The 11,573-nt window shown below is 39.7% G+C and overlaps 1 protein-coding gene across 11 annotated transcripts in view; it reads left to right on the top strand.

Annotated features, from left to right (window-relative positions):
* Positions 1–5,785: 5,785 nt before the first annotated feature.
* The window catches only part of CDC42BPA (CDC42 binding protein kinase alpha), a 324,813-nt gene continuing 319,025 nt past the window's right edge, over positions 5,786–11,573 (top strand). For all 11 annotated transcript variants that reach the window (XM_082655136.1, XM_082655135.1, XM_082655134.1 and 8 more), the window contains exon 1: positions 5,786–6,421. In XM_082655136.1, the coding sequence (XP_082511262.1) occupies positions 6,244–6,421 (178 nt within the window). In that variant the 5' untranslated portion in view covers positions 5,786–6,243. The remainder of the gene's footprint in view (positions 6,422–11,573) is intronic.

The following is an 11,573-nucleotide window of genomic DNA, read 5'->3' as shown; positions in this document are numbered from 1 at the left end:
AATTAAACAAGTGATTCACTAAGATTGGCCTAGATTCAAGGTGCAGACTCAACCTTCAATGAGAGAAGTGTTGAAGAATTTGTGACATGTGTTTTCAAACCATTATATATAGTATTTAAATCCTTAAGACTGATTGAGATCACCTAGGGAATAGGTGTAAATAGAAAAGAGAGAAGGGTTCCAAAGACTGAACCTTGAGGCACTCCAATTTTTAGAGATCAGGCATACAAGGAGGACCTAGCAAAGAAGACTGAGGAGTGGCCAGTGAGGGAGGAGAAGATAAGGAGAGTGCAGAAGCCAGGTGAAGAAAAGTATTTCAATTGTGTGTGTGTGTGTGTGTGTGTGTGTGTGTGATTAGTGCTGTCAAAACTGCTAAAAGATCAAATGAAATGTAAAATGAGGATTGACCATTGGCTTTGATAATGTGGAAGTCACAGTAACCTTGGCAGAGAGATTTCCAGAGTGGGGTAAATGGATTCTTTAACTCATTTCTTCTGCTGCCAGCCCCTAGGTCCTGGCTGTGTCACCTCTAGCCCCGCCTCAGGATTGAGAAGAACACATTGGCTTAACTGGCTTGGTTTCTGTCAACACCCATGGCATGGAGCCTTTTGCCAAATGTTTCCTGCTGATGGTATTTATAAGAGAATGGCATCTATCTTCTTAATATCCAAATTTACTAAACTGCTATAATAGGGGGGCAATATCTGTATTATAATGTTTGACCCTAAACATATTTTTGAAAATGCCATTTATAGTAGAGCTTGTTTATGTAGAGCTTTAATGAGAAATTTAAATGCAAGATTTAAAGATAGGGCAAGGTAGGCAAGATCCACTGATCAGCAAGTGGGAAGTATTGGTCTGTGAACCTGAGTAAACATGCCCTAGATGAGGAGAGTTTGTTTGGTTGGGTGTTTAGGGTTTTTTTTTTTTTTTTTTTTGGGCGGTACGCGAGCCTCTCACTGTTGTGGCCTCTCCCATTGCGGAGCACAGGCTCCGGACACACAGGCCCAGCGGCCATGGCTCACGGGCCCAGCCGGTCCGCGGCATGTGGGATCTTCCCGGACCGGGGCACGAACCTGCGTCCCCTGCATCTGCAGGCGGACTCTCAACCACTGTGCCACCAGGGAAGCCCCTAGGGGTTTTTTTTTTTGAGAAATTAAAACAAAGCAAAATAAATATGAAAAGGGAGGAGTAAAAACTGCTCCTAGGTTAAAACCATGCCACTTTAAAATCCACTTAATTATTGTTCAAAGATAAGACATTGGCTTTATTGCTTTTTTTTTTTTTTTTAATGGTTTGGGTAAAACTGAAACTGTGTTGATTATATGTATGTAAATCCTTGGCCGGTTTGTCTTTGCAGCCATTCCACATCCATCGCCTGCTCTGCTCTGTATCTTTGGGGACAATGCATGCAGGCTCTCTTTCACAAGCTCTGTGTTAGCTGCAAATAGTGGGGGATTCGCGGTAAGGGGATTCTCCTTCCCCTCTCTCTGCCTAGGCAGCCTCCCTGGTAGCCCTTGTACCTCCTCTGGGCTCCAGCTCCCTCCAGGCCTGGTTTTAGCTTCCACCAACCTTGGGGTAGTAGCAGGTGCTGCCACTAGACTGTGGGTCACCTCACTCTCCCCTGTGTGTTTCCTCAGCTCTTCCATCGCCTGTGTACCCATTTCTCATAATTAAGGTCTCTCTGGTTTAAATACATGGGTGATTTCTCTTTTTCTGGTTGGATCCCGATCCGTCATATGTGTTTCCCTCCTCTGCCCTGATGTCAATTTCTAATGTCCAAATATGTGGATTAACAACTATATCCCACTGCTCCCTGGTTACAACAGGAAGGAGGAGTTGGGTTTATGGAATTCTGCAGATCTTTCTGACCTCTCTTGTATAATGGTTAATACCATGGGCTCAGGCCTGGTGTTGACTCCCAGTTCCTGTGTCACTTGCTAGCTGTGTGGTCATTCACAAGTTATCCAAGATATCTCTAAACCCGTTTCCTTATCTATGATATGGAAATGGTACTTTGTCTACTCCATATGGTTATAATGATTGAATAGAATAATATCCTCAAAGTACTCAGGAGAGTACTTACACATTGTAAGTGTTCTGTAAAAGAGGTAATTATTAATCACAAAGTCTCCCTTTTTTATAACATAAGCCTTTGCAGCTGGTATTACTCATGTCAGGAGTCAGACATGAAGTGAGGACAAGCATTTGCTGGCGTTTTATCCTCAGAGGGCTCTAAACCAAGTCAGTCATTTGCAGGGTCAGGATGTGCTAGCTGGCCTGAAAGGTGATGTAGTAAGATACCTGTGTGTTACTATACATGAAGCCCTGCTGTGGCACTCACCTTGCTTTTGGCCCTGTTCTCCATCTAGTTATTCTGGAGTAAGGTACAGCAAGGTAAGAGTGGGGCTGGTTGTTATAAACTGGTAGATCAATTCTGTTCTTAGGCCAGAATTGGAGGATTTGTTGGACTAGGCTTAATGACTCCTGTCCTGTTTTATTCTTTTCACTCTCCTATCTCTCTGTCCTCTCCTGTCCTATTTCTTTTCTGAAAGGTCAGAATAATACCCAGCATCTTCATAAAACTTTTCCTGATTATTTCAAACAATTTGTGTTTGCAGTGGTATACATCTAATCTCCAGGCCCCCACGCAAAATTTCACAAAGAAGACCTCCTCCAGGTTTTTTATCCAAAGAAAAAAGTGCTACCCTGCCATGCAGCCTGTAGCACTCATGTTTTGCAGGATCACTTCAAGCATTGTAGGGCTGCTGGAGTTGCACCTTTCTTCGGTTTCATTAACAAGAATGTTCACACTTCAACCCAAACATTTAAAATAACACCCACACAATGTGTTTAGGGTCTAGTTAATTATTAAGTCTCTGAGCTTGAATTATTCAAGCAAAATTGATTGGGTTCAACCTTCTTCCTTCTCTTTGTGCTTTTCTTAAAAAATAAAAATAATAAGTTCTCCCCTTTACTCTCTAAATAATGTGGAAAAGGTTATTAAGCAACCGTCAGTACCCTGGACTGTGGGTGGTACCCAAGTGCTAACAGAATAGGTAGAGAGAAAACTGGCAGCATGACTCTTTTGTTAAAAAACATATCTGTACCTCATACACTTCCACTGTTAATTAGCATTTATTGAGACAATGTGTTATAGGTTCTCTTTTAAACTCTTCTTTAGAGTTATTTACAACTTGGATAAGTAGGTATCTTAGAGTCGGCTCTGTGGTGCCAAAGCAGAAGAAATTGCTTCTTTCTTTGCTACCCCACCTCATGGTCAACTGAAACTGTTAAAATGTCTTGGCTTCACCATTAAAAACCATGTTGCTTAAGAATATGTGTTGACCTGAGAACATGTTCATAATATATTGCTAAGTGAAAACAGGAGGCTATAAAACTGGCTTCTGTTATGCATCATTTTATTAAAATACATAGGAAAGACTTTAAAAATAAACACCAAAATATTATTATCTGTGTTAGGATTAAACATTTCTTTTTGCTTTTCTATTACTTTTATAATTAGCCAATACACATGCACATAAAGATGTCATGGCTATAAATGATCCATCTTTTGTCTGAATCTATGTAAGTATCACATGTGTCAAGAGCTTACTGGAAATAGTGTCTCCTCATATAAGCCATGCAAGTGTAGATTTCACAAGAGTCACAATATTTTGTGAATGACAGCAACTTGAATAATTATCCTTAGCCTTCATTTTTAGCCTTCATTTCTAGACCTTCATTTCTAGTGCTGCCTCAGATTTCATATTAGTAAGATGTGAAAAATTGTGGCAATTGTAGGCATTAACATAGAAAACGTAACTGCCTCACGGGTGTAGGAAGGGAATATAAAATAATTGTATTTTGGAGAAAGATTATAAAGGAGATGGCAGTTTTGAGAGGAAATGACAGAGATGCAGTGACTCAGTTTAGTGATACATTTAAATGTGGGATCTTCCATGAGAATTTTGTAGAGCGCTCTCCTAAAATCAAGATTCAAAAAAACCCCGGAAGGCCCTAAATGGCCTTACCTATTGAATTACTTGCCTTTGCTGCCCAGTTTCTGCATTGTGCCATTGGGCTACGTGTGTGCGCGCGCGCGCATGCGAGCGCGCACAGGGGATGGAGTTTTGGTGAGAGTGGCGAACTGTCTTGACTCCCCTTCATTGGTTGAATCCCCTGTAGGTGGTAACCTAGGCTGGGGATAAAGGCAGCAGCTAGAATAGTTCCGGAGGAGAAAACACTGTGCTCTACGTAGGGAAACTTTTGGGAATAGACATGGAGAGTTGTTCTTCTTGCACACACACTCAGGACTTGGAGGGTAGCGCGTACATGTCTGTCAGTGTATTTGTCCCGGGAAATGACACAAGAAGTGGTGTAACTGGACACCCAGAAAATTACTTTGGAGTTGTTGAGAACTGAATTTGGGGGGCGGGTAGCGCGCAGGTAAGAGGCGGTGAGAAAAGCACTGTTTTACGGATCTGTTGGAAGCCTAAAGCCGTTTGCTTCTGGGCCCCCTTAGCAAACGTGCCAGTCGGGTGGTGCCTCCGAGGACCGGAGGAAGCCCCGCTTTGCGATCCCTACGAGAAGCCTCGAGGAACCGGGAACGGCGGCGAGGCTGTGGCGCAGTTCCCAACCCGCGCCTGGGTCCTCCCGCCTCCATACCGTCCGCCACCACCGCCGCCGCGGCCTCCCTCAGTCCTCCCGTATCCCTGCATTCCACGTTGCGGCAGCCGCAGCCTCTCCAGCCGAGGCGTCCCCACCCTCCCCTCGGGGTGGTGCAGCCGCCGCGCCCCCGGCCCCCGCCCGCGCGCCCCCCAAGGCCTGGCCTAGGCTCTGCGGGGCCGCAGAACCGGACCTCAACGCGCCGGCAGGGTTCGGGCGGGGGCGGGGCGGGGGCGGGGAAGGCAGAGGGCGGGTGCGCGCGTGTCGGGGGGCGGGGGCCGCCATATTGGATCCGGACTCGTCGGCGAGCCTCCGCCTGCGTGCGGCGGGGCCTGGAGCAGCCTCGCGGAGCCCAGGGCGCGAGCGCGAGAGGACGGGGAAGGAGGGGGAGGGGTGGAGGGAAAGGAAGGGAGTGGCTGCGAGCCGGGCTGCGGCAGCCTCTGGTCTCCTTACCAGCGGCACCAACCCCTCCTCCTGCGCCTCGGCCGCTCCCCTCTTTGCGGGGGAAAGATGCCCTTAACCCAGGGGTGTGAAGAAGGGGGAGAACTAGCTGCCGGAGCCGCCCGCGCCGTCGCCGCCGCAGTTGCTGCCGTCCGTGTCCTTTGAATCCAGAAAAGCACCCCCTCGCCAGGGCGTCGGGAGTGTGGGCGGGCGAGCGGGTGGGCGGCCGCGGTGCGGGTGTGGGGGAGACCGGGCTCTGCGCCCGGCGCGGCCCAGGCCGGCGGCCCAGCGACCACCGACATGGAGCGGGCTCGGGCGGCCGAGTAGCCGCCGCTCCCGGAGCCGGGGGCGAGTGCCGCCCGCAGCCAGTCAGGCCCCTGGGAGAAGCGGGGAGAAAAATGAAGAGTTTTCATCGGAATCCGTTGGAAATAGGACTAACTGCAAAGCCTTAAAAAGAAGGACCTCGGGAGGAGAAAGGGAAAGCCTCCTCCGGGGAAGGCTTGGCGTGCTCCGAGTCGAGGGGCTGCTTCAGGGACCTCGCCCCCTCCCTTTCCCTCCGGAGAAATTGCCGCTGATGCGTTATCCAAGTGGTGGTTGGGAGGATTTGCAGCAGAATTTTTGGTTTTCCCTCCCCCTTATATACATTCTGGTTTTTTCCTTCCTTTTCGATTTTCCTTCTGCTTGGGAAGTGAATTGCTGATGCAGATCGGACTTAATTCATTAATGATGCAACTGGATTCGTTTCAGGATTATGTTGCACGAGTTGAATTTTGAATGAAGGAGAAGAGTTTTTTTTTTTTTTTAAAGAAGTGTTGACTCTTTGGTTCTCAGTACTTTTTAATTATTTTATTTAAATATACGATTTAATTGTATTATTCTTTTAAAAATGTTTTAAATATATTTTATGGTAACTTTCCCTCAAAATATATGTATATGTGTGAAATAGAAGACGCTTCAGTTAAGTGAGGTTACTGGTGTGTTGGATGTTGAATTCAGCACCGGCATTGCATGACAGTTGTTTGAATAACAAGTGGTTTATTTTTAAAACCACACCTTTTCAAGTTTAGGTTCAAATAATCATCGTCAAAATCGGTTCAGTAATTGAAAGAAAAACCAGCAGAAGTTGAAGCAAACATGTCTGGAGAAGTGCGTTTGAGGCAGTTGGAGCAGTTTATTTTGGATGGGCCCGCTCAGACCAATGGGCAGTGCTTCAGTGTGGAAACGTTACTGGATATCCTCATCTGCCTTTATGATGAATGCAATAATTCTCCATTGAGAAGAGAGAAGAACATTCTTGAATACCTAGAATGGGGTAAGTTTGTATGTAAAATAAAAAACTCTTTAGCTAGCCATTATGGTTTAATTGTTATAGAGAGTTACCATGATAAACTCTCTGTAATGAGTATATAAATATATATTGTGTTTACACAATATATATTATGTATTTAAATACATTATACATAATGTGTTTAAATATATATACAATAAAAGAGTGGACACCAATTATTCAAGGTTTTTTTCTTGTAGTTTTCAGTAAATATTTTCCCAAGAGTAAAAGCATGCTACTCAGTTGTTGCCTAGATTTTTTTTTTTAACATCTTTATTGGAGTATAATTGCTTTACAATGGTGTGTTAGTTGCTGCTGTATAACAAAGTGAATCAGCTATATATATATATACATATATCCCCATATCTCTTCCCTCTTGCGTCTCCCTCCCTCCCACCCTCCCTATCCCACCCCTGTAGTGTTGCCTAGATTTAATGTGGGACTTATGAGGAAGAACTTATGTCTTTTGGTCAGCAGTAAGAGATTTTGAATAATTCTGTGATGGGCAAAAATGGATTATTGCTCGCTTTGCCGAGAGCGTGGTGGTATAACAGGCATTCAGTTGAAAGATATTTATTAGTGGAAACATTCCTTCCCAGGCTTTGGAAATCACTCTGGAAATGGGAGGAGATATTAAAATATCTTAGGTCAACAGGAACTTGAAGGTGGTCATCAGTGGGTTTTATCACATCTCTATATAGTACAAGCAAAGGAAATTACTAAACACGGACTTGCCAAAAATTGTCATGTTTGTAAGATGACATAAATAGTTTAAGAATTTTGTGATAGTATTTGGTAGAGAATGTTTGGGAGCAGCTCCTGCCTGCCTGAGAGTTAGATTTACTCTAAATTTAATTCAAACCTAAACTGGCTAAATTTTTGTCTTCATTCTCCTAAATATAGATGTGATTTAGAAGAGCTAGGTAGTGGAGTAAATCAATGATGAGAGCAAATGCTCCATGTGACCTTCAAGCTTGAAGGCTTGGCTTAAGTTCTGTTTCCGATGTTACATGTGAGCAAGTTCCAACATCCACCAGTTCTCTGTGGGAAGAGTACACATCATGACATACCATACTGTGTATAGTACATGGCAGTGTACCTACATTGGTACATTGACTTTTGAAGGATATTAGCTAAAGAAGTTATTTTGTACCTTTGGAATACCAATATTTGAGTTTGTTGGAAAGTTTTTACACTAAAATGTGTTTGTTTCCAAGTAAATCTTTATTTTTCTGAAGTAAAAGTCAGTTGGTGATTATTTCGTTTTTTTGACTTGCAATTTATTAAAAATTCGTTTGTCAGGTAAATCACTTATTCAAGATTGCCCACACATCATAACTTTAATTATTCAATTTGTCAGTATCAGAAGTTTTCTAGCAACTTGATATGGCAAGGGTTAAAACACATATATATATATATATATGAAATGTGAATAGAATAATTTTTAAAAACAGATTACTAGACTCATACTGGGAATGTAAGAATTCTAAATGATCTTTCAAGAGACTGCTCTCTGAAGAATGAAACAGTTTTGACTTTGGTACTGGATTTGTGAATATATGTCCCTTATTTTTATGTGTAAAATATTTTATAAAGGATGTGTAGTTTTACACCTCATGTTTAATAAATTTAGAAAATTTTTAGTTTTTGCAAGATTTAAGGAAAAGATTTTGATACTTTTAGAGATTCAGTTCTTGAATTATGGTTTCATAGCGATACTCTAGTCTATGATTATGATTGTCATTTTAATATCTATTATTTCTCATCTGCAAAATGGTGGGAGAACTCTTCGTATGTACCAGTTGTAAATGTAATTTAAAAATATGATAAAAAACTATATCCTCAATTGCCTTTTGGTGATTAAGAATTTACATTTATGTTATGAGATATTTTTCTGTATTATCAGAATAATTTATATATATTTCCCACTAAATATGTTTTCTTGGATCTTGTTTCTTATATCTGTATTAAAAAAACCCTTGTTTGTATATATTTAATTTAAGCCAAATAAGCCAAAAGTCAAATAAGTGTTTGGCCAAATACATTTTACTTTTATTAGCAGATTTTAAACAATTTCAAGCAAGGGACTTTTCACAATTTTAAAGTAAATTATGTTTTAGTAGTATCCTTCATATTTTGTCTTTTAGAAGTCTGGTGTGATGTAACAAAAATATACATTCTCTTAAGTAAACTCCTGTTGTGTTTCTCAGTAATAAAGAACGAGAGACTAGAATTTTTAGGCAGTTATTTTGTAGGCTTTGGGACTAGGCAGTGTCTGTTAAGTCTTAGGCGTTTTTAAGTTGGAGTGTGAGGTCTTGAAAGTGGGAGTTACCAACCATAGAAGTTTGGGTAAGGAGGAAGGAAAGAAAGAATGGAAAAAGCTGTCAAGAAGTGCATCATGAGTAGTAGTATTTACTATCTTTAAGTTTTTTGAAAATTTAGGTTATTTAAGAATGCCAGTCTCCTCATTTAATTATTGAAATAGATCAACTGATTACTACATTTTGGGGAAATGTCTTATTGGATTCGCACTACCTAACATTATATAAAAAACAAGTTAGATTAAGGAAGTTTCCAGATAGTGAATTGACCTCAATTTAATATTTTAAATATTATTTTTTTGGTCTGTGATGGAAATTGAAAGGGATTATTTGTTGGGGTTAAATTTGGTAATTTAGGTTTGCCTTAAATGATACAATTTTTTGTTTGAGTTTTAAAAGACCCAATATTTGCAACAGAAGAGCTGTAGTGGTTAAATACTAGTACATGATGTATATTTGTTTGGCTGTCTATATGAATGGAAGTGTCATCTAGATATGCCTTATTTTTATGCTGATGGTACTTTTAAAAATGAAGTCAGCAAGATTCTGACTTGCTTCATTTCCATCAATTTCACTTTATTCCTAGTTATGGCCCATTTCACTTTTCTATTGATATAGTTAATGTTTCGCTCATTACAGTATCATGACAGTAAGAAAGCTGACAATTCAAAGTTAGATTTTTTTTTCTTTTTTTTGATAGCACTCCTTGCATTTGGTGCTAATGGCTTGAGGGAGGAAACAAGTAGAGCTCTAGAGAGGAAGAGGGGATTAAGTCACTGAGCAATAGAGCAAGGGGACAAAGAGTGCCTTAAGGCCATATATCACTTTTAAATTTAATAAGATTATTATTTTTATTAAATATTATTATATTTTCCTGTTATATACAACAAGCTTTGAAAGATTGTTTTGTCCTTGTTTTTTAAGTTGTTGAAGTGATTATGGTTTGTATGTTTTGTTTATAAAATAAAAGTTTTGTTGTCAGTAGTGTGACTCTAGAGTTAAGTTACAGTAGAGCTGTAGAAGTAAAAATAACTTTTACATTATAAGCTAATCTGCTAGTAATGACTAAATGAATATGTTATTCATTGAATTGGTTATCTTCTACTTTGAAATGGAAAATCAGAATTTTAGGGAATTCTTAACCAAGTTACTTAAAAAATAGGCATAAGATAATATTACTCAATACAAAAAAAGAAATGCAGAACTATCTGTATGTGGCCAACTGTATTTTGATGCTTTGTGAATCTTGGACTTCATAACATTTCATTTAAATTATCCTTAAACAACAATAATTTTATAGTTTATTCAGTGTATACACACACACACAATAGTCTGAATGACTAATAAACTTGTTACTAGAGTACATCAGCAGGTACTGTGGTTTAAACTTTTCATTTTATTAGAGTAGTTTTAAAGCTTTTTCATGCTTTTGATATGTGGGTCATTTAAGTGAGATGATGATGCCTTGATTAGAAGAATCTGAATCTTTTCTTTGTTCTTCACTTATGTTGTTCCTCGTTGTTAGCTTTTCCTGAGTAGAATTTATTAATCATACCAAATTACCAAAAGGTTCATTTAATACACATGATTAGGTTTATTTTTATTTAAGTCCTCAATTAGGATCATCATAAATGTCACCAGAAATATAGGTTGGGCATTTGTTTCCTTCATACTAGTCACCTAATAATCTAGTCTCTTCTAAGAGTGATAGTAAGTACAGTTATTTGATCTCACACAATGCTGGCATATGATAGAAGCAGGCAATAAGTGATGGCTATTATTTTTCCATTTCCATTCTGTTTCTCTCTTTTTTAAAGGATGTACTGCTCCATGAGTGTGAACAGGGATGTCAGGAATAACACTAATAATTTTAGGAACTTATTTCGTATGGAAATGTAAGGCATACCTTAACATAGCAGTGTAAAAACACGTAGCATAATGTGTTGGAAATTTTATGAAATGTTCCATAATTCCTGGGACTTGGTTAATATTAGATAGTAAGCCCAGGCTATTTTAGGGTAAAAGAACTGAACTTGTTACAAATGAATATTTTATTCTGCTACTCTTTTATGGTAGTCAAAAAAAATTCTTCCAAACCCTTTTCTATTCATGTACACTTATTGCCAGTATATTGTATATATTGCTCATTGTTTTTCATCCTATTGGTTTTGATAGGTTTTAGAATCAATTTACTAAGTCCAACCAGCATTTAAAAAATTAAGTATACTAGAATATATCAAGTACATCATGTGTTGAAAGAATAAATATTGTTATACAGAACTCATGTTTTCTTACATTTCTTACCGAAGATTGGAAGCAGAAGAGTTTGAATTCTAGTGTAGATGACGCTAAAACATGTTCACTGTTTAACAGTGAAACAATTATAGACCTAGTTCCCTTTTTCAAAAAGTACACATGATTAAATTTGGGACAGACTGAAGAATTTAAAAGAAAGGAGTTTAGGTAGTGACAGGATACTTGGAAGGAGGGAGGGAGAATGGGAGAGGGGAGAAATGAGAAAATGAGCATGAATATACTGTTTTCCTGGGTTGCTACTTTAGTCTGATTCGTGAATAATTGAGTATTTTTAATTTAGAAGAACTTAATGGACAGCGGAATTCACTCGGTTTTGTCTTTGATGGTTCATTTCCTTTTTTTTTTTTTTTTGACATTTTTCCTTTTCTGACTTTGGGCTCCTGGATATTGACTTCCATTAACTGTAAAAGTTGTGTAACTTGTCAAACATGAGGGATGTGACCTTTAGACATTGGTTGTAGTTTTTTGTTTATGCCTTCCCATTACTCCAGATGAATGTT

Source organism: Grampus griseus (genome assembly GCF_964374135.1).
Source record: "Grampus griseus genome assembly, chromosome: 1".
Taxonomy (NCBI): Eukaryota; Metazoa; Chordata; class Mammalia; order Artiodactyla; family Delphinidae; genus Grampus; species Grampus griseus.
Note: the sequence above shows the minus strand (reverse complement) of the source record. Positions and strands in the feature narration are given on the sequence as shown.